At 41.2% G+C, this 24,197-nt stretch overlaps 1 protein-coding gene across 1 annotated transcript; it reads right to left on the bottom strand.

The window, feature by feature from the left end:
• Positions 1 to 35: 35 nt before the first annotated feature.
• On the bottom strand, positions 36 to 23,755 carry ZFX (zinc finger protein X-linked). Its single transcript, XM_082277953.1, has 8 exons — positions 23,483 to 23,755; positions 17,657 to 17,745; positions 16,652 to 17,218; positions 7,789 to 7,938; positions 7,453 to 7,596; positions 7,228 to 7,362; positions 4,855 to 4,995; positions 36 to 3,424 (listed from the first exon to the last, which is right to left on the bottom strand). Exons 2-8 carry the CDS (start codon positions 17,715 to 17,717, stop codon positions 2,238 to 2,240), a joined length of 2,385 nt encoding a protein of 794 aa, XP_082134079.1. The 5' UTR covers positions 17,718 to 17,745; positions 23,483 to 23,755; the 3' UTR covers positions 36 to 2,237.
• Between the last annotated feature and the right edge of the window lie 442 nt (positions 23,756 to 24,197).

Here is a 24,197-nt window from a genome sequence, read left to right as displayed (position 1 = left end):
AAAAAAAAAAAAAAAAAAAAAAAAAAAAAGTGTATGATTCCAGGCTACGTAAGAGAAAGAAAATGCGTAAAATTGTGTTCTTTGTCTTTCAGCTTATTTAAAAAAATAAAGTTCAAAGTGGCTAAAATCCTCAGCACTGCTATGGGAATTTATGCAGATTTTGTACACTTTCCAGGTTTCCAGTTAGAAAATGCTTGAACATAAGAGAGGAAAAAAAAGTAGTCACAGGCGGGTACTTTGCAAGAAGCGAGTGGGAATCTCTGCTGGGTTTGACTGCATCTGGTTTGGCATCAGCAGGCAACGGACACTACGGCCATGTAGGAAATCCACTGGCTTCAGTGGGGATTTCAAGGAAGGCACAACGCAGCACAGCCAGGTATTACACGCTAAAGGGTCACGGCCCGCTAGTAGCAATATTACACAAGAGCACACCGGGCAAGTGTGGGGGCACTGCAAGCAGGCAAAGAAGAAAAAAAACATCCTACAACACAGGCAGTGACATGGCATTGGGCTCTCCTGAACTGCACACTACAGACAAGAATTTCAGCTTACAGTGAGACAGGAGGGATGAGCAGTAGGGACAGGGCTCAGTAACAAGACAAAATACAAAAGGCCGAGAAGATGCACATCCAAAAAGGAAACCTTTGTCTCTCCTATCACCCCAGACTTAAAACCATCACTGTAATTCCTGTTTGATTCAATTGGAAGTTCACCTGCCTAGAAACAGGAATTAACACTGGCCCAGGCTCTGAAGCCTTTCCATTAGTGAATTGTTGGTTACAAATCTATCCTAATCTGGCAGGCAGCCAGGACTGAATTCTGCAATCCATCATGAAACAGTGGCTGGGGTGGGAATTTGAGCAAGGGGAGCAGGGCCAAGTCCTAAAATCTGGCCTGTAATTAAAATGGTTTGGGTTTTTTGCTCCACAGTTGCTGTTAAAGTACATGACTTTTGTGCTTGGTACATTTACACAGCAATTAGCAAATGATATGGCGCTACTTTATAATAGTCTTCAGGTGGCAAAATTGCATCTAATAATTGTAATATTCTCCCAGCTGTTTATAAACAGATTAAAAGAACTGGGTTAATTCTGGATACTGTACTAATTAATAAACAGCAGCTGAACACAGCTACTAATGGCTCAGGAAAAACATTCAATTTAGTAACAACTGCATCTTTCATAACTTACTTTTCTTATTAAGGATATCTACGTTACAACATCTTTACTCCTTATGAACTCATCTGCTCCGCTCCATTCCCTTCTTAAGCTCTCATTGTAAATATCTGGTTTCCAAAATCGAGGCACCTCTTGGTCTTAAATTTTATTCTTAAACAACTAACAATAAAAATGTGACTTGAACCACAAACTGCTCTTTCAAAGAAATACCAACATACATAAAGCATAAAGTTTGAGGTACGTTTACCAGCACATACAGACAGTTGTGATGTATTGTTAACTCTGCAAACAGAATAAGAGTATTTTACATTTCCAACACTGACAGGAGGAAAGCGGAAAAAACCCAACTCTTTTGTAACACACAAAACCTTTCAAAGACAAAGAAGCACAGAACAATAAATGTAGTATTTGCACATACTTTAAAATTTGCCCAGGAAAGATAAAAACAGCCCCAAACCATTTTTAACGTATTTTTCTTTCTGAAACCAGAATGAAAACACGAAGCGAGACTTGTAACTCCTCAACCAGAAAATAGTTAACCTGCCACGAAGTCTGTATAGTTAAAACAAGACAATCAGGTGGGCCCTAGTGACTTTACTGTCAACATGACAATTCCCCATTTTATACACACCTCTGACAATTTTATCAAGAGAAATTTCGTATTTTTAAAATTCACGACAAAACTGCATTAACATGGACACTGTGAGTATCAACGAGGTCAGTAAGATAAATATACTTAAATAAACTATACGGTTGAAAAATTCAGTAAGAGACAGGGTTTACTTTATTAAATGCAACTTTATTGTTGCCATCTTTTCTTCATTTATTAAACAAACTGAATAGAATTCAGAACACGCTATTGAACAAAAGGTATAAAAGTCAACTAGAAGCAATAATCCTATTTTTATACAGCAACAAATCAAATGCACAGTATTTTTTTTGTGGTTTTTTTTTTTTTTTTGTGTGTGTGTGATCGCAGGTGATTGGCTTTAAAATAAGCTAACTGCCTGAAAGGCAAATTTCCTTTATAATTCCAGCCATAAGTCTGTGAAAGAGACTTTAAGGCAGCCCAACATCTTTATGATGTCGCATAATGTGCTGGTTCTTCTCTGAAGGCCTTCGGAACCCTTTCTTGCAATACTCACACCGGTGAGGGTAGTCTTTTGTGTGAATGGAAATCACGTGCCGTTTGAAGCCTGAGGCATCTGTAGTGCTATACTCACAGTACTCACACTGATAAACTTTCCTGCCACTGTGTGTTTTCATGTGTTTTTTCAGCTCATTTTGTTGCCTAAAGCCCTTTCTACATCTCTTGCACCTGAATGGAAGATCCTTTGTGTGAACTGAGAGTATGTGGCGACTCAGAATGAACGGATCTGCAATTTTAAAGTCACAATGTCTGCATTGGTGCAATTTTTTACCCTTGTGAGCCGCCACGTGTTTTTTCAGTTCTGAAGGCCTGTGAAAGCCTTTATCACACATATCACACTTATGAGGATAGTCTTTTGTGTGGACTGAAATTATATGTCGTTTCAGATCACTCGAGTTTGAGCTCTTATGGTCACAATGCAAACACTGATGTGTTTTACTTTCTTGATGCATAAGCGTATGCTGCTGTAGCTCTTTGGTATCTGAAAAAGTCTGGAAACAAATATCACACTTCAACGGCGTTTCCTTACTGTGTTTAGTCTTTACGTGGGTTTTCAAGTTGGAAGAGTCGGCAGATCGGTATTCACAATATTGGCACTGGTAGGGCTTCTCACCAGTGTGGATCCGCATGTGCTTCTTGAGCTCCGACGGATGGCGAAACCCTTTGCCACACTCCACGCAAATGTGAGGAAAGTTCTTGCTGTGGACAGCCAAAAGGTGGTGACTCAGTAACCCTTGTTCTGCTGTCTCATAATCGCAGAATTTGCACTTGTGCATTTTATTAACTCCTTTGTCCCTGTGCACCATCTTGTGAGTAAATAAAGTTCCTGCATGAGAGAAGGTTTTCCCACACTCATCGCATTCAATAAGCTTTTCTGTTTTGTTGGTCAGCTTATGACTCTCCAAGTGGTTATGTAAACTTATTTTTTTATTCGTAGTGTAATCACAGTCTGTACATCTGTATTTCTTCTTAGTAAGAAGGTGCTCCGGGTGGTTTTTCATGTGCCTTTTCAAGAAACCTCTGGATTTAAATTTCTTTCCACAAATCATGCAGGGGTAGACTGTCAATGGATGACCATCAGGGCCAATGATTATTGCTGAAAAACAACAAAAAAACCCTTTATCAATATTATACAACAAAACTACACTTCAATAAATGTCAGGTGTTAACAATAAGATGAATTGTTGAGTAAGATGGGATACATACATTTTACTATACAATAAACAAGCTTGTTACTGAGTTAGGCAGAAGAAACTGAGGGAATTACTACTTTCACTCATTTTTATTACTAAGAGAAAGGAAACACTGTTTTTTGATGGAGACAACCAAAGATGTTCTTGACCTCAAATAATTCTGTTTTGAAGAATTCTGACTGAGTTCACACATTAAATACACGCAGAAACCAATGGCTGGTGCAAAGAACAGCAGCCAGCTTGTTAAACTGACTATCATCTAGTAAGCAAAGCACATGATCTTCTCTTGACTCTCCACAAATCTGCAGATAAAAGTTTAATCTGGCAGTTTAATCACCTACCGCTGACTGCTATTCAGATGCCCCCAAACTAACACCTCCTTCTTATGCCATCTGTCACAGCTACAATCTGAAGAGGTACCAAGCAGGAATCAGTAAGAACATGTTTCACACACAGAAACCTTAAAGCTTTGGAAATTATTTGCACTCATCAGTCTGGTTTGTTTACCCTGAATTTGCCTAAGCACGTTAAAAAAGCTGTCTTTTCCAAAAATGTTTTATAAGGAGAACTGACTAGCTGGAAATAGAACTTTAACCTACACAGTTTACTAACTCAGGGCTAAACAAAACAGAACTCCTACAGTTAAGTCATGATTTGGAAGGAAACTTTTAGCATTATTTAAGGCAAGGCTACTAAGGAAAACAGCTGTGTGGTTTTTTAACTTTATCAAACCAAATAAATATTCTGACTGTAATGCAGTAACAGCAGAAACCAAATTTTGCCATAGAGAACTTACGTTCTTACAGATGAAAGGAAAAAGATAGGCACAAACATCAAGACAATTTTATTTCACCATTAAAACAGAAAAGGGTATAGAAGTTACACTACTGAACATTAATATACAGTGCTCAGAATTTTCAGCTACCTACTGAGCTGACATAATGAAATGAATTCTTCTATGTATTTTCAATAAAGACAAAAAGGGTTTTTAAAAGGCACTATTACAGAACACTGTTTATCTAACATCACCTTTAAAAAAGTTACATTAAACATTAAAACTGGTGTGGCAAGTTAAGTATGCAGGTTTCTAAGCTTTTGCTATAATACTGACTTTTTCCTATGTCAGAGATAGTTTCCATTAAAACACCTGCCACAATCCAAATCACCCATGTATTTAAAATTTGTAAAATAAAATACGCACTCATTTATAAAGCAGAAGTGTTGTCAACCAAGTAATTCCCCAAATCCCTCTTTTTACAAGACACTCCACATGCATCTGTTTATGGGCAAGCACCTGGAGGAAGGAGAGTAGAGCCAGGCACCACATACTCACCTGTCTGATACTGTCTGGACTCAGGTCTCCTCTTCTTCTTTGGTTTTTGCTTGGCCAGTCTCCCAAGTCCAGATGACTCATCTATGTGCAAAAGAGCACTTGCAGTGCCATTCCGACTTTCGATGCCATCATTATTATTACCTACCAAGCAATAAGTTTAAAATTTATTACCTAGCAACTAAGTTTAAAAGTTACCTACCAACACTACAGGTAATTCGAGCACAAATTCTACAATGGTAGCAACAGAAATGATGAACTATTATCTGGACATTTAATCAAACTGTAATCATGTACAGCACAAGCTGCAAAATGTCTCACTATGTAACTTAGGAATTATGATTGGTATTATGAGCATTAGCTTTGTTATCCTAATTTTACAGGAGTACATAATGTGCAGGAATTCATGGCTTTCCATTACATAGAGAATTCTCCTTCAAATGCAGCATTTTTTGCATCTCTTTGGTTGCTAATTATACCCAAAATGTTTAACATTAGTATATATAATAGCATATCACAATATTTACTGTGCCCGATTTTCTTCTCAGTCCTGAAACACATTTGTGTGTGAGTTTTCATTCACTTCTGTATGTCTGAATTCACCTGACTGAAGTCTGTCACACACCAAGTTTCTGAACTGGAGCTGCAATCAAAGAATCCCTCTGAACAGCCCATAAAGTGGCACACAAAGCGCACACTACTTATACACCTGATGCTTTAGCACTTACAAATTCTTTCTACTGGGAACAAAGAGCATGCTCAGTGTTGTGTAACAGAAAGGAGGAAACAGTCTTTGCCTCACAGAGCTTTGTGTTTAATACACAAATGGTATCACTGTATGTAAAACAAACATGAAAATTACAATTACATTTGAGAAGGTATTTACTGGCAATCAGTTTAACATTGGTGATTTAAGGGCATAAGTAAACTTTAATCATAAATGTTGTGGTTAAGTATTTACTTGAATCAATAAAAGCCAACATTCCCTAGTGAAAGCAAAGCACACAAATAAGATAGGAAGACTCAAGTGGAAGAAAGTGCAAGATGCTCAATAGCTGTTCCTTTCATATGAGAGTGCTGAGAATCAATATTCATGATTAATGTAAGGAGACTCAGAGCCAGGCAAAAGCATGTGCAGAGCCTGAAGAGTCTCATCTATATGGCAGCTCAAGTGTTCCTCTGCCATTTTCAGGCCTTCATGCTTAATTTCTCCCTGTCCCCACCATCTCTCACCCTGCATGCTAGGTTGCTTACTCTTGACAATGGAACCACTCCCCTGTTTCCTGCATTCTTAAATTCTCCTTTCAATTCCATCTCACTGTTTTTAATACCTTCTGCTCATTTTCTCCCCCTTCTCCAAAATCACTGAATGCTTAGTACACAACTTGTTTCAAGTTCACTCAGTTTGATTTTTAATTCCCACTCAGACTGGCTTATGTCATTTCCTTCTCACTCAAACTGTGTTCACCAGTATATGGCCTAAGATAAGGCTTTGGGTGCTCTACCACCCATCCCCTACGTAACTTTTAAACACACTGCTCCCTGAGATCTTGCCCTTCCTGACTTATGTCCAAGATTCCAGCCCCCACAGTACTCCCAGCACAACTGTCTGCTGGCACCATCACCACAATCCACATCATGCAGACACGTAAGCTTTGTCCTCTACCCCACTATTTCTTTTGTTTTGTTTAGAAGGAGAAAGGGGCAGTAGAGCAATACAGAAACATTTTTTTCAGATGAAATTGTGGTCTTAAGCTTACAAAAGTTTTGGAAATCAGTTTGCGCACCAGTTGGTGTTCAGATACCAGGTCCTGCATGCTGGAAATACTCTCAAGGGGTTCTGCTACAATTTTAACATGTTTCCCTACAACTTCTTTTCATTAATCAATTAATTATTGCCATTAGTGAAATCGCATATATATATATGATCCTTCTAGAAAGCACTTAAATAAAGCTAGAGCTCCGTGTTGCTTTTCACTGCTACACTGAATCTTACATATTCCCACTTGCCTTTTTTTGCTCCCCCCCCCCCAAATAAAAATACTCAGTTCTACTCCAAAGCCAGCTCTCACTGTGTCCTAAAACTATGAGGAACAGATGTACTTGAGATATTTTTTAGCTGGAAGTTCATGTATTTCCCCTTTTACATCATGAAAGTATGAAGGAAAATACCTGTTAAATAGGAGCAAGAAGAAGCCTGCCTTACAGCTTCCCTCTTTCTTTCTTTTTAAGGCTCATTATGCTAAGAAACCATTCTTAAATTAAAGCTCTAAAAACAAACACAAAAGCACAAATACTCAACACTACCCTCCAAAAACCAATCCCTGACACTTTGCTGCAGTGTCACCATGAAGAATTCTTTTGAGTACTACTTACCATAAGCTGCTGCCCAAGCTATGGGCATGAAAGTTTTAATTTCGGTGTCATCGATTTGCTGTTCATGGGCGGCTGCCGCGTCCTCCTCTCCTACAATCACTTCCATATAAACCTCATCAGCTATTTCTGCAACATCTAAGAGAAAGAGAAGTAAAAAGAAATTATAGGAATGTTGCACTGCTGAAAGTGAAAATCCCTGTTCCCAAAGGAAAGCCACCTACTTACTTAAGTCTTCGTCTTCATGCTGAGAATCATTTACAGTCATGTAAACCATTTTCTCCCTTGGAATACGAATACTGCTATTTTGATCGAGCAATCCAACTGCGTGGTCATTCTCTGGCTCGCTCTCCACAATGTCTACTGTGCCCCCTAATTAGGAAGACCAGAGCAAAATACTTTAAATACACTTGACCAAAATCTATGCTAAACCACAAAAAACTGGAAGTTTGTCACTCTTTGGTACCATACTCATAGGTCTTTACAGACCACTTGAGAGAAACCACAATCTCATGCAAAATTTCAAGTGTCAGGTCGGAGTATTCTCAAACAAGTGTATTTTACCTAAATCGTCTTCTCCAGGATCTGCTTTGAATATATAGACCTTGATGACTTCTGGACAAATGCCATCCACTTTACAAGAGCCACTTTCTGACTCTGCTTCCATGGTAATTTCAGCAGAACCTTCGTGTTCTATCTTACCAGCATCATCCACTACAAAAACAAGTTGTTACAATTACCCAGTCATATGCAGACAGACATATATGAAAGACTTTATTAATTTATTACTCAAATTCGGAAGCAGTTTAAAATTAAAAAGTTGTGATAAAGAACCTACCCATTAATTTTTTTTTCATATCCTTGAGAACAGTGACAGTAAAAACAAAAATAAATTCAAGCTATTATCTTCTAGTTAAGGGGGAAGTGCAAGAATGCTACAGTGACAAAACTAGAAGCATGAGCACCACACCAGGCAATGCTAATAAGGAAACTGTGATCTACAGCAAGACGATGGTAGGAAGAAAGTACACATCACTACTTCACTCTGTGGCACAATTTCACCTATTCTCAGTTTTAAATGCTTTCTCCTTCACAACTAATAACCTATTAATTGTTCTTTTCAAAAGCATTATCTGTTGCTTAACCCTGTCTCTAATGCAAGTGGTACTACTGCTGCCTGTCAGACCTGGTTCCCTGCAAAGCACTGGTACTGATGCCTTTTCAGCTGCTGGAGAGGAAACCTGCACGGCCCCTCCAGGAAGAAACCCCTCCACTCTCCTCATGGCCTCCACAGCTGGAGGGCAGAGCACAGCACCTGAGCGCTGACCTGCCACTGCAGCACTGGAAACCTGTCCATGGTGCCCTTCCTGACAGGGCCCTGCACTGCATTCCTGCTGCAGCCCTGTGTACCCCCAGACTTTGCTCTCCCACCTCCAGAAGGGCACCTGCACCACACTCCAGCCTGAACTGCCAGAACTTGCCCAGGCTCCCACATACCCATGGCTGACAACCAGCTTTACGAGGAACACACTTGATTTTTGAGGCATTACTGTACATGGGCACCTCTCCCCTTCTTACTTTACCAAGAAGAGATTTTCAAGAAAAAAATAGTTAAGTATGCATTCACAGAAATAAAATCCAGCATCTCAAGACCTTAGGAGATTCTTCCAATTTTCAGAAGCCCGAGAAGTTTCTCCAGTGTTGAGATTATTTAAGAATTCTTAACATTACAGAATACTTTTGTAATTTGTGACTTCACTGTCACTCCCTTAGAGTCATGCATGACTTCAGTTCATGACAAGACATGGAATTTGTAATAAAAGTCTAAGAACTGCCCTATAAATGGTGAAAAACTTTCAACTACCATGCCTAGCACATATCAAATACTTCACAAAGTATGCTTACTTTACTAGCACTTATTGAACTACCCTCATAAATAAATCATAGCTTTACTACTCAGAAACTCAGCATTCTTATATTTATTTTAATACATACTCCAAAAAAAGCTCAAAATGTTATTACTATTATTTTCCTGCCACGAAGTCAATAAATTAGCCTTTGAGTTAGATAAACTATCACATGTTCTGTCTCATGTATCAAACACAACTGTATTTAAGTACAATTTCTCAATCAGGCATCATTACAAAAAATATGAACAATAATAAATTATAAACCACTAACATAAATTCATCTGTCTCTCTCCTCACCAAAAGAACAGCAGAAAAAAACATTAAATGCTCGAATGCCAAGTTCATGATCAGTGGCTACTGTACAGATTGTTTCAAGCAGTAGGATGTTTTAAAAATTACTTTGTGTCACGGGACAACATAACGTCTTGTAGCTGAGACCCCAAAGCATTTAGAAGTAAAAACCTTAAGATGTTCTTTTGAATCACATTAACAATGTAGCTCCACAGTGTCTATATTCAGTTACAGACTTCCATGACTTCTTTGTCATACCCATGATATACCAAATGTCATTGGAACTCTGACAAAAAAGAAAACTTGCTTTTGTTCCTACAGTACATTTATGTAGTTGTTCTCCTTTAACTTGGTTGTTTCCAATGTCAGGCACATGTATTTGGAAGGCTTTCAAATCAGTGTAGACTGACTTTACACCTCTGAAGCCGAAAGGGAAGTCTGCCACCAAGATCAACTGATGCTGGAACATACCCACAAGGAAGGAAAATCATGGCTGAGTCAATCAGAGAGAAAACAAACCTATGTGCATGATGTGAAACAGACCCATTTCTTTTAACCAAACCAGAGTTTTTTACTTCCATTTATATATGGAAGTATCCATCGATAACTTTCACACAACAGAAGAATTCTAAGTCTTAAAAACATGCTCTATTTATGCTTTGAAATAAGTTCTCCAAGATTAAAAGTATTATTTTATCAAACATAATAAAAGAATTGTTACACAATTTAGAGTTTGTTTATCCCTGAATTCCCTTTATATCCAACATTGTTTTAAAAATACAACAACCGGTTTAAATATTTATTTAACAGAGCCATTTAAACTATAAGGAAATCGATGTGCAGGTGGTATGAGGCCAACTTTTCTCATTCAAAAAGAAAAAAATTCACTCTTGACAGGTGGTAATAATTTAAAAACTGAAGTCCCTGATGGGTTTGACAAGCAGTAATATTTGCAGTATAGTAACAAACAGATAACAGGATGAAAAATAGGGTGGAAAGAAAAAGACAGGAAAAAAGATAAAAATCAAAGGAAAAGACAAACGAGGTGAAAGAGAATCGGTATCTATTACAGAAAGTACCATTTCTAAGGTATTTTGTCCTATGGCTACACAAACATTTATTTACACTGATTCACTGATGCTCTGGCAGCATTTTATGAAATTTGCTTTCTATTTAACATTTGCCCAATGTTTCTGCATTCTCCATGTAGCTCAGTCTCTCAACCAGAGAAAATTATATTCCAAAATACTTGACTGATCAGTATTTGAAGTTGGAACTCTGATGATATTTTTTATTCAAATCTGTAGCCCATCGAGGGGTCCCACAAATCACCATCTATTGCTGATACTCTCTCATATTGATCCTCTTTGACATTAACCACAACAAAAAAAAGTTACTTAAAAGAATTAGTTAAGCTTCTAAGAGACCACTTCCTTTTAAGTAGAGCCACTGAGCATTACTAAACTAATCACAAGTCACATGCTAGAAAAAAAAGTTCAGGCTAGCATTACTGCAGTGCTGTCATTATCAGATATGAACTGGACACTACAAACTTTAAATGTCTGGATTTTTGCCCCCCCCTATACTAGCTGGTAGCTTTAATTCAGTAAACAAGTGGATACAGACTAAATCTCAGCGTTAAAAAAAGAAAAATTACTAGACACAGTATTATTTTACATTAATTACAAGAATGCAGTCTATGGTTTGTTTGCCAAGATTCTTCACAGACGTCACTGATTAGAGCAGCCTGCTTTTTGCATACCATGAGCTGCAAGAAACAATTAAATAAGTATGTGCTTCTCCGATACTTCAATAATTGCTTCCATATAAAAATAATGCTACGATTGTTATTAAAAGCACAAACAGATGAGAAAAGTGTCACACAACATGTAAGAAGTGGCATATTTAAAACCTGTCCAGTTACCACTTCCAAGGAAATCAACAAGAAGAGACCAACAGGTAAAAAAAGGAATAAAGAATAAAGCAAAGAAATAAAAGATACAGGCAACAATAACAACAGATTCCATGTGTTCTATCACAATGACAGCATTTGTTTCCTAGAAAATACTAAATTCGATTTTTAAAATCATATAATAAACTGGTAACATCCAAAGAACAATTATCTCCAGTATCTCTACCCTTCTATTAAAACATGTCCAATGGCATTTTTGGGACAGAAACAAGCTCCTATGCATTGATAATAACCCTATATTTAAAACACTGTTGGAGTCGTTTCCCCATACAGAAGCATAAATGTTAAGCCAAGATCCTGATTTGCTTAAATATACCCATCTTTTGTTTAACTGTAATACATACATCTTCCCCAAAATGTTGTTTTTAGCTTTTTGTATCAAATATTTGATGGATAGGCAGATAAAAGACTTTGTACCCTTATAGTGTTTAACTTCTAATTTAAAAATGCAAATACAACTGCCGTTGTTTTTAATGGATTCTGTAACTATTTAAACTTATTATTTCCTACCATTTCTCCTCTACATGGGAATAATTATGAAAATAAAAGGATTGTAAAAAAATATAATTCACTTAAGCACAAAGATACCTTCCATCTTTTTCAAGTACCCACTGCTCATTGCTAAAAAACACACCAAACAACCTAAGGAAAAGTCTCCCTATACCAGTTTAACAGATCTTAAAAATGTGTCAATGGAGCAATTAGACAAGAATCATCTATTATGTCAGCCTTTATGGTCCCAAATGGTTCTCTTAGCTGCTAAAAAATGTGTATCATGGGATACTTGTCTGCTTACAAAATAAACAACCTTATTTAAGCATTCTTAATGAAAAAGGCCATTACTAACTATTCTCTCTAAAATAGATTAAAAGCATTCCATATTCCCCTGACTTTGTTCAGTTATTTGTGATAGAAACATCTACTTCATTCAACAGCAGACAATTCCTAGTCCACTGAAGAAGTTATTTTTACCATACAGTTACTTCTTGAATGGCAAACCAGGTTTCCTAATCTGTGAGAAAAGAGAAATCTGCTCTATTTTCATTTTAATCCTTTACACATGAGTATATCCTATGCATTTAAAGGTCCCTCCAGGGTAGTAATCTAGTAGAGGTGCAATTCCTGAGCTCCAAACTGGGATCTAGCACCTGTCCTTCTTGTCCTCTGCCACAGCTCTGAGACATCACTCAGCCCAAGGTAACTCTTATTTCCATCACCTCTCATGGCGGCCTCCTGAGCAGCCTGAGCTGCAAAACTGTTGGTGCCACTCCAGTGGTCAGACATAGGCATGGCAGCAAGTTCTGCCTCTGAGAAAGAAAAATGTGATTTCCTGCATCTTCAGCAACCTCCAGGGGAAAAGAGAGAGAGATTTATGCTAAGACAGCAATTAAAAGCATTTTGCTTTCTTGACTCAAAGGCTACCGGGTGGCCCAAAGGAAAAGCATGAACCTCATGGCTTGTTCATCAGATCCATTGCTTTCAACTTAAACATCCAACAAGGACAAAAAAAAAGATTGATTTTCATAGGCCTAGGTGAAACCTTTCTCTCTCTCTGAGTTACCCTCAGTTCTGACTCCTGTAATGAAATGTGTTAATTCAGATAAAACAAACAAGAGCCATGTCTAACTCAGAGAAAAGCAAGGAGACGGATGGATGGATGGATGGATGGATGGATGGATGGATGGATGGATGGATGGATGGATATAACACAGCTGCCATATTTGCCAATATTTAAATTCTTAATGCTGCAGTTTAAGCCTTGTGAGGCTGCCCTTCACTCTTTTCAGACTCCTCTTGTCAAACTTTTGCACCTCACAATTTTTACTGCGATAAGAGTATATCACAACGCAACTTTTCATCTTATAGAATCAGTTAATGCCAGAGGAGGTGTCTATCTTTGCCAAATGGAATGAAATCAGATGAAAAAAAAAGAAATCTCAATTTCCATCTTATTGCCAGGCACAGGGCACTGCTTTCCTTGGTTAGTAAATGCAAGATGTTTGCTTTATTTTGACAAACACCAGTTAATCTCACCACTACTGTTTCACTTATGGAAAAATGATTTTCCAAGCTACCGAACAATTAGTACCAGTGTGAGTCACAGCACAATTTATACTTTCCTGACTCAACTCATGAACTGGCTTGTTATGGAACATGTAAAAGAAAAAAAAAAAAAAAAAAAAAGATTTCTTGAATCTCCTTGCATCTTTCTCAAGCTACTAACTAGTAAGTTTGCATTCTTAGTTGAATGAATATCTGATTCTGTTCTGCTCTATGTGCCCCAAATCTATCATGGAACAAAAATGAATCTTGAGGGCAAAGACAAAGTATCCAAGAAAAAACTTAAGTACATCAAAAAGTAACTGGTGATATAAAGCTGTGCCAAGAAACATTATCTTGAAAATGAAGAAAGCAAAGGCATATTAATACCAAAGCTAAATTAAACCTAACTGGGAAAAGAAGTATTAAAATACTGAGTTCATTTAAGCACAGTCACAGAATTAAACCCACAGAACTGTATTCTTTCAAAAGACAAACCAGTCTGAAACCAAGAAAGAAGGCAGAAACACAGTATTTTTTAAAAGTACACACAGATTAGTCATTTCAAATCACGTATTTTCAGGAAAAAGCTAAGAAAATGATCTTAAGAAAATCTATGTATACTCAGCTCATTAGGAACAAAAATGGAAATGCTTAAAGAGAGCTTCAAAATTGAAAAAACAAAAAGATTTTGACAACAGCTTCCATTGAAGAAAACAGACAGAGAAACCTATGACAGAAAGAAAATGAAGTGTCATCCCCTGCTTTTCAAATGCCTATCTAAAATAAGACAGGCAAAGGCATTCTGAAGAACACAGTCTAGCTCCCAGATCTGGGAAGCAGCAACATTTGGCTACTGTAATGGCAGACAAGATTACATTCCAACATCTGCCCCTGCAGTTCAGGGAAGTTTGCCAGAAGCAAATACAAATTTACAAGCTGGGATGAAAAATCCAAAGCAGGATTGGCTGATGTGACCACCTTTTAAAACTAAGTTCAACTGAAGAACTGAGGCAGGCATCAGATCAGTGAACACCTCCACTGCTGATGCAAACAAAAAAAAATAATAAAAAATTAATTCGAATAATATTTTTCATACAACAAAGAAACTGTTTGGCAAGACAACCTTTACTTGATGGAAAAGCACCAGACTCTGCCTTCACAACCAGAAGAACTTGTTATGCAGGCTTTAAACACAGTAGGTGGTAGTAGGGACTTCCCTCTAAAATGAACTATAGAACATTAAACACAGAGAATGCATATTTTGTAGGGTAACGATTATTTTAAATGCTGGCTTATTTAAGGTTCTGAATCTAAACAAAGTACATTACAAGAATCTTTAATAATAAAGTATGAAACTGCAGAAATACATGACTGAAAACAGAGAGTATCCCAGCACAAGTGACAACTAAATTCCTGTGTTTCCTGCCAGTCACCACTTGTTGACAACTGGCACATCTAAGAAGACTTCCCAGCTAGGTCGGGATCATCCAAAATGGCCTCTACCAAGACATTCTGTCCTCGTTCAGCCACTGCCAGTGATGAACAGGACACACATCCACCCATCCCTCTCATGTGCATTTACACAGGCATGGTTTGCAGAGTGCTCCATGGCAGCAGCCCCAGAGGCCCTGCTCTGCTGCAGGAGGAAAACCTGCACAGGAGTGAGCACAGACAGGAGCAACAGCGCCTTGAAGAACTACAGTCAGGGATATGGAAGATGTGAGGATCACCACCAGCATCAAACTTCAACTATCCATAGGCAGATTATCCAGTTTGTTGTCTAACCATGCAGCAGGTGCAGAAGCACCTGAGCTGCTTTCCTCTGATTTAACTCGGGCCCAGAATCAGAAAGTTTTATCTGCACCACACTATACAAGAGTGCTTTTATCAGTCTGGATCAATACAATCTCAGAACAGATCCCCTGACCTATTTCACCTCAGTACAATCCTGCAGTTTAATTTACAATATTTTGTGTTATCCATATTTTGCATTATCCCACTTCATTGTTTTCCCAGATAATAGAGAATTAACTGTACCTCATATAAACTCAAAACATGGCTGCAACAAGGTTACTCAAGGAACTCAAGAGATGATAAATTAAGAAATGCAGTGATCCTAGGTAAGGAGAAGCAACATTAAAATTCGTAAGTACAGAACATAAAATTAAAACAAGTTATTATACATTTCAAAAATGTGTCCAAAAGTAAAGAAGGGAAAAAAGGGAGGAAAAAAAGGAAAAAAAAAAAAAAAGAAAAAAGGTAATTGAAGCAGAGCACGAAGTACACCTCATCGATGGAATCATTTAATACCACACAAAACTGAAGTGCCTGAAATGGCAATTAAACAAACCAGCCTAACAAGGCTTTTCTATTTCTACAATAAATAAATGTTCAGCAGTGACACTGTGATGTTCCTAGGTGCTGCACTGAGTAATCACTATAATAAGTAACAGAGTAAGCTCTAGTTCACACACAAATGGATATCCTCAGTAGAAAAAGGATTGATGATATGCTCTATTTTTCTCCACCCTCTATTTAAGTCTTTTGAAATACAATTCAAATGCATTGTGCCACTGTTCCTAAGGGAGATTAAGATATTCACTTCCCAGTTATGAGCAGCAATAGCTACTCGTTTTGTTAGCTGCGTATCTCTGTCCTTTGCTTAATCAAGAGAAGAAAACACATCCTAACAGCAAAGAAAACCATATTGTTGTCTGTATCCAACAATAACTGGGGTGCAAGAGGCAGGGGTTTAGCAAAAAAACAAGACAAGGACTGGATTTTCAGAAACCATGGTTTTTTACTCTTTCTTTTCCATGAAATATTTTTGTTTCCTTAATGTCTTGGTAGTCACCTTAGTAACCTGGACATATAAGCATTTTTAAACATTGTCACATTAATTTTCTTTCAGTTCTTATTAAGTATATGGCATTTGGTTTACTGGAATTCTTACTCTTTTGTTCATATGCTATAAATTGCTACAGAAATAATTTATAATCAGATGTGCATTTGCCAATGTTTCTCTCCATTAGCTTCACCAGAACTTTTAGCTGGTGTATGTTCCTAAAAATCCCTCCATGTGAGTACATTTGTGAGATCTGCATTTCAATAATAAATACAGAAACTCTGCTCTGGGTATTGTCTTAAGCCCTCCCTCAGATATTTCACGCCCATATCATAAGAACTTTGATGGCTTTACCCACACACTTACAGGAAATCATAAGGTAATCATCACAGTTGCCCTTCTCATCTTGATGTTCCACAGGGATTCCATTGGCATCGATCACTGCCTCTGATGCACAGTCTGCCACCAAGACTTCCTCAGAAACAACATCTGTTCCCAGAGTATCAGTGACAATATCTGCTTCTTCAACGTTATCATGAACTACATGTTCTACGTGTCCAACTTCGGGTACATGCATTGACTCAGTTGTCAGTACATGTTCTGGTATAGACATTGTCTCTGCTGTTATGTCAGAAGCTAAAACATCATCTGGGACAGTGCAATGAGCCAAAGAAACCTCTTCAGCTACGTCTGTGTCCAGCACTTGTTCAGGAATAATGACTGTTTCAGACACGTCTGGCTCCTCCATGATATCTGGGCACTGAACATCCTCAATAACAACATCCTCAATGACATCCTGGATTACTACAGAGTCTGGATCATCAGGAACAAAATTATGCACAGTTATATCTGAGTCGACTACATCTGAAACAAATACTGTTTCCTGTACTTCCACAACAATCTGATCTCCATCCATATGTGCTGCATCAGCTCCTGAAAAACACAATTAAAATAGCACTTCAATGGTAAAACTGTCTCACACGAGGTGGTTAATAATTGAAATTATTTTTGTTTCACTTCAACTTTTACACTATGCTACAATTTAGTAAAACAGGCATAACAGCATGTGAGCTATTAAGATAGGTAGATAAAGCAAGCCCTCAGTAGATAATTAAGATGAACAAGATTTTCTCTCCTGGAAAAGATTGCAATTTTTAGACTCTCCCCCAATACCCAAACAACTATTACTTGACTGAAAGAACAGTAGCTCATTCATATTGCGCTGAGTAATAAAAACAACCCAAACTCAAAAGCAACTACTCTATACAAAAGCATTGATGCAGCACAGCACTTCTAAGCAAAGGCAGAATAAACAACAGTCAGTTGCATCTAATATGAACACTCTTATCTACATATTATCTCCTTACAGACCTGTTGGATCAAAAAATGCATTTGGCTCATGTGGCTGCAATTCAAGCCCATCTTCATCCATGGCCTTTAACTCTCATCAGTCACAGTGTCTGTAGAAGGTAAAGAAGAAAGGTTATTTCACTTGTATTAGATGGAGAAGGTTGCCTCTGCCTAGGCACTGAAAATCTGAAATTTTTGGTGCATGGAAGTTAACACACAGCACCTCATGGACTTTAAGACGAACCAGATTTCAGTCAGGGTCCCTCAGTCTGGGATTCCAGCAATACTACTCCGGATGACCAAACACCCAGCGTCCGAACAAGAGTGTGAGGGCCAACATTCTGGGTTCATTTCTCAACACCATATGGCTTCACAAACACAGAAGCAGCTCATAAAGGAATGTGAAAATACAATTTCCTTATCGTCTTAAAAAAAAAAAGAAATTAAGACAAAGCCTAGACAAGTTCATACTCAAGTCCCTGTTGGACAGGGAAGAATACAGAACTGTCAAACCATTAAGGCTCAATATGGCAAGTTAAACATAGAAAGCTCACTATCTGAAATGCACACCAGTTCTGATGTCCTGATGTTCATACTCGGGCAGTCATGAAGACTTCACTATTATGTCACTTCAGCAACTGAATTCATCAATGTAAACTGCTTTCAGAGCATAACATCATATGTTTTCAAACCTAGATCTGTGAATATTTTCAAAATTCTTGCCCCAAGACAAAGTACTGTAAGTATCACAAGTTAGTTCTCGAAAACTACCAAATGACATGTTCTACCAAAATTTTTGAACAGAATTATCAACAACATCTCTTCAATGCATAATGACTTAGGATTTTAATCTTCTTAATGAAAGAACCAAACAAGACCACAAAGTTAAAATACTTGCAAAAATGTAAAACTGCAATCTAAATTCTGCTGCTTACATATGTGCATCACAGTCAGGATCAGGCAAACCTAGTTAGGTAAAATGCAGTCTAACATAAGTGCAAGGGAGTAGTACAAGTTTAAGTCCAACTACTTTCCTAAGTGCAGAACGAGCAAGAGGCAACAACGTTCCTTCACGTTTCTGCTTGTGTTTCTGTAGAAGTGGAAGATGTTATTTTTCTTCCTCCAAACATTTCTCACAGTGACAGGCAGAAAGCTCCCCATTTCTGTCATACTTTCACAAAAGACAAACAAAATATCAAGATTCTACCCAAGGTTTCCATAAGAATCATAACCTTTCCAAATTACATTAACTAACATTTACATTCATTATCAGGGAAACTGCTATACAAAAGAAAAAATTAACTAGTCCAAAACACAAATCTAAACCCATAATCTAGAACAAGTATTTTCTAAACTTGCTCCACTTTTTAGCTCAAATTGTCTCAACTCTTCACCTCTGGAACTCTCCCTTGGGGCATTGTCCAGACTCCAGTGGAGTCACTCGGACCTCGTCCCTTACCGAAGCTGAGGGAGAAGTATAGCCAGACATAGAATTGGAAAAAAAACAGTGGCACACTAATAATTTTCTGAGGTGTTCTGCATCTGTGTGAGGCTCAGCTGAAAGGCCTCTGTATTTTAAAGACAGCTGTGCTAACAAGTCATTGTGGTATCCAACTGGACATAAATCGCCTTCCAATTACTCTGACTGTCAAGCACTTCCATCAGAAGTGCCCACTATTAAGAGGAACAGCTCTTCACCCAATGCTTGTTTGACAACCAAGAGCAGAAGAAAAGGCTCTGTTTCTCAGCCTCAGATGCGAGAAATAGCTTGACTGATGGCAATCAACTTCTGCCATGCCACAGAAACAAGAGCAGAATAACAAAATCCCATACAGTAATTCAAGCAAGAATTATTCATACCCTGCTTTCCTTCCATCTATTCAGTATACACCCAGCCAGTCTACTACCAATGTCCTTCCTATTCATCTTGTCATATTTTATGTTGCCTTCACTGTTTAGTTTCTTCTCTTCTGTTGCTTCTTTTCCAACTTTTTGTGTGCCTGCACCAATATCATGTTTATTACCTCATCTGCTCATTTCATCCCTCCAGCTTCTAACTACAGTACACTCCCATCATTCACACAAACCTCTGCTATTCATCAGTTTGTAGCAAAGATTGTATCAGCAATTAGGAGATTTTTTTTTTTGTAGGAGGCAAAGGGGGACTAAGGGTTGGCAGAAATAAAACTGCCTCTCTCCTCAGACAATACACATATAAGAAGATGGAACTCTCTGAAGAGTTCAGATGCCCTTCATGCCTGTGCTTTTGAGAGCTGTATTATCATACACATCAGCCTCTGATCTGCTGCGACCTGACCAGCCTGAAGCGTCAGTTCACCAGTAGCTACTGGAAGAACTGGCATTCGTTTTCTCTGCTTCCTGCTTTCACCACCCACCTGACCATCACCACCACAAATTCCTACTTCTTATGATTCATGCCTGTACTTTCTCTAGCCTATCTTCTCCCTAAATTCCTCACTGTCTCTGTGAGGGATGCACTCCTTCACTGTCCTTCTCCCCATCCTCTTCACCCATTAGATGCAGGTCTCCATCACTACTTTCCATCTTCCTGGAAGTGCCCACTGACACCATCTCTTCTCTGTTATTCTTGCTGCTGTCTGGATTCCAGGCAACAGATGCTAAATCCAAAATGTCCCCGTGGTGCTCAGGAGGTCCAGTCTCACAGCAGTGACAGCCCAGCACACCCTCCACCTGCACACTGTGTAACTCTGGCCTCTTCTGTACTGGCCAGGTCTCATCTACACTGGCAAAACGTGCTTGAAACAAAGGCTCAGGCTCCACACAAACTAAAGACACTTCCTGGGCACATGGGCTTTCAAGTATGAGTCTTAAAAAGGCAACCAATATTTGCTTTGGTGCTTGTTCCAGAGTAGAAAGAAACTTTGGTGCTTTCACTCAGTGAATCTCTTACTAAATAACGTTTCTCATAATGTGCTTTTGCATCCAGACCCAGCCAACACATCAATGTACCTCAATTCTTACCCCTGTGCAGGACCATAAAGAGTTTAAACATGCTCTACAAGGGCACAGGCCCCACATCCATAGAAATTTGCTGCAAGGAGAGGACCAGAAGAGGATGCAGGCATTTAAAACAGGAATTACCTGAACTACCTAAAATAATAAAAGTGCCCAAATCAGAATCTGCAGTCCAAAAAGTCATGAAGTAATTTGTCTATGGTTGAAGTAAAAAAAATACAAAAAGATTCCGGAAATCACGTCAAGGTTTGAGCATTCTAACCAGGAGATGAGAAAACACTGCTCCTTCCTGCTCACTCCTCTGAGCAGAGGGCGAGCACAGGGGCACAAGATGAGGCCACACAAAGGAAGGAGCACCACAAGGCTGCGCACCAACAGCAGCTCCGTGACACGAGAAATACCAGAGCTGCTTCTTGCAAGCACCACAGTGAACATCTTCAATTCCTTGGCAAGCACCCCAAGCTCGTACCATAAAGGCTGAGAAGCAATTCCAGCAGTTCATTTTCCTGCAAGATTTCAGGAAGGACAGAAACTCCTCTCAGTCCTTCCAAAACATTATAGCTGACACTTACCTCAGGACTCGGTTCTGGCACTGAAGCCAACAGAATGAATTTTTCACTTCCAGCTTGGGAACCCAACCTCTCAAAGAAAAGCACGTGCCCCCATGTCCCTACACTTATTTCTTCTCAACTATGTGTCTCTTTGTTCAAATCTCAGGAAATCCAGTAACACTCTTCTACCACTGTGACAAAAAAACCGGAGGCACGCAGAATCAGATTTTATATCTCTGAAAAGACCTAAGCATCTCCACCTTTTACTTGGCTTGGGTACATGCCAGCTTAACATGGATTGAGAACTAATACAACTCTGCAATACACTTAATTCTATCCATATAGTTAGTTTTTACAAACAGATTTTTACCTATTTACTCAGAGACTTGGCTGGTTTTGGCTTGATGCGAGTCAAGATAACATTTCCAAGACGAAGGACAGATGGAAAATTACATATTCATAGAAGAAATGGTATTACTATATTAGCAATAATATTCCAAAATAAAAATGATCGTGACAACAATCAGTCAAGAGAAGCAATGCAGACAGTGCACTAGTCCTGCAACATTACAGATCCTTGACTCAATAGACCTAGCAAGGTAATCAAGATAAAATAAAAAGAAATAGACAAGCTGTCATGTTTTCAAGAAGGAGCAACTTTAAAAATAGAGTTCCTTAAAACAGGTTTAATATTCCACATAAACTCTCTGTTTCTCTGCTCTCACCAAAAAATGTTAAAAAAAAAGGGGGGGGGGGGGAAGGAAAAGGAGAAAAAGGGGAAACTTCAGAAAAGCCATCATCGTGAAGAAGAAATACATAACATAGTCTTTTGCCTACTCCTAATTTGCGATAAGGCCTTAAACCAAATATCTAGGCAGCAAAACTCTGACAAATCAAGGTATAAAACAGCAAAATTCCCCACGTGCAAGTGCTGGCCCCTACCCACGCTGGGATGACTTAGTGTACAGCCACAACCATATTCCCGTCGTGCCTTGCTGCATCCCATTAAAAATTGCGGCACGCCTGGCATGTCCCAATTGGGTCAGAGCCCCGAGCCACCGAGGCTTCGCGGTGCTCCTGAGGCAGCTCTGGGCTCAGTCCACGCCACTGCTGCAGTGTCACAACTCTCCTGACGTGACCCACTTGGGGGGAACTCAAGGCACACACAAGCACAGTGCTCGCGGTCGCACACACACACGAAAGGCAAAAAAAAAAAAAAAAACCTCCTATAGGATTTAACTCCTGCCTTGAAAATAACCCTCGTTATTACTAGGTGGAGAAATGGAAAAATAAAAACGATGTTACAAATGTAACTATGCGATCATTCAGCTGCTAATTTCTTGATGCATCTCCCTCAGCTTTGGCACGAGAATCAGTGCTGCTGTTTTCATTGCAATTCCGTAAAAAACCCCCCTCAAGTCATTCCCCTCTTTGTTGTAGTTCAGTAGTGGGGTATTTGCAGAAACCGGTTAAAGAAACGGGTTTTCTCCAATTTTCACTGGGATGTTGTGCACCAGACGACAGTAATTCTAAAGGAAATAAACTAATTCTTAACGAAACGTAAATTAGGGAAATGACCGAACCCAGGCGCACCTTTGAACCAGCACCAAGGGGGGCCCCAAGGGGATTAGGGGGCTGCTTACGGGGCGAGTGGGCGAAAGCGGCTGCGGGAGAGCTCCCGGCGCTGCCGAGCCCTCGCCGCCCGAATCCCCAGCCGGAGAAGAGGAAGGAGATGGCGGGGCAGGAGAGGACCCGGCCGGCAGCCCCGGCGCGGCCGCGCAGGGAGCCGCCGCGGGCCGGAACGCGCCTCGCTCCGCTGTGCCTCGCAGTGTGGCAGCGGGAGGCGGGGAGGGTGTGGAGACTGCGGGCGGTCCCTGCCGGAGCCCCGAGGCTCCTCCGCCCCGCCCGGCCCGGCCCGCGCGGGGCCCCGGCTGTGCGAGCGATTAATTCAAGATGGCGCCGGCGCCCTCCGCCCCCCCCGCGCGCCGCCATTTTGTCTCCTCCTCCAGACACCTCCGAGCCCCCCCCCGGCCGGGCCCGCGACCCCTCACCGGCCCCACTCGCCTCCCCCCGGGCCCGCAGCCACCCACCTCCGCTCCGCGTTCCTCACACCACCTCCCCGGCCGCCCCGGGCCGCGCCGGGCGTGCGGAACCCGCCGGCGCAGAGCCCGCGGCCCGCTCCTGTGGCGGAGCCCTGGCGCGGCCTAGCTGCGGCCTCCTCGCGGCCTGCGCCGCGGCCTGTGCGGGCAGGGGGAGGCCCGGGCCGGGCGGGCGGCAGGGCCCGGCCCGCGGCTCTTACCGTGCGGGTGGCGGGCGGCGGCGCTCGCTCGGCGCGGCCTCTCTCAGCGCGACTGGGCCGAGCGCGGCGGCGGCGGCGGCGGCTGCGGCGGGGCGGGCGGGCGGGAGGGGAGGGAGGGGCCGAGCTCGGAGCTGAGTGGAAGCGGCCAAGCTCCCCGGGCCGGGCCCGCCGTCAGCACGTCACGTCACTGCCCGAGAGAGCCCAGGAGCAGGCGGAAGGGAGCGCGCCGCCGCCGCCGCTTCGGGCCGCCCGCCCGCCCGCGGGGGCCGGGGCGGCCGAGCGGGCCGGGGGCCTGTGCGGGGCGGGCGAGGCGGCGGTCGGGGCGGCGGGGCGGGGGCGGCGCGGCGGCGCTCGGTCCCGCGGCTCCTCCTGCCGCCGCCTCCGCCGCGGCTCGGCCGCGCTGCTCCGCCCGGGGCTCGGCGTGCGCCCCCGGAGCGCAGCGGTGCCCCGGGGCTCCCTCCCCGCCCGACCCCTCCATGCCGGGCGAGCCCCCCCCGCGCGCCGCCAGGCCCGCGGCCCGGCCCGGCCCGGCCCCGGAGTGCGGGCCACAGGCTCCGCGCCCCCCGCCGCGGGCTTGGACTCGGGTCTGCGCGGCGGGGAGCGGCTTTTAGGGTGCGGGGGCTCCGCTCTGGGGCGGACGCGGGCCGAGGGCCGCGGCTTGCGCGGCCTCGGGTCACCCCGGCGCGGAGCGCGGCTGCCGGCCGGAATTGCTGGG

This window comes from Coloeus monedula (assembly GCF_965178545.1).
Source record: "Coloeus monedula genome assembly, chromosome: 3".
NCBI classification, from domain to species: Eukaryota; Metazoa; Chordata; class Aves; order Passeriformes; family Corvidae; genus Coloeus; species Coloeus monedula.
This window is presented reverse-complemented; position numbering and strand designations above follow the sequence as displayed.

Bases quoted from the DNA above. Each gene is read 5' to 3' on its own strand.
- ZFX (XM_082277953.1), bottom strand. From the start codon at position 17,717: ATGGATGAAGATGGGCTTGAATTGCAGCCACATGAGCCAAATGCATTT. The intron at 7,597-7,788 runs GTAAAATACACT...CTTCCTAATTAG, and splicing joins TCCTGGAGAAGACGATTTAG to GGGGCACAGTAGACATTGTG. The intron at 7,363-7,452 runs GTAAGTAGGTGG...TCTTTCTCTTAG, and splicing joins GCATGAAGACGAAGACTTAA to ATGTTGCAGAAATAGCTGAT.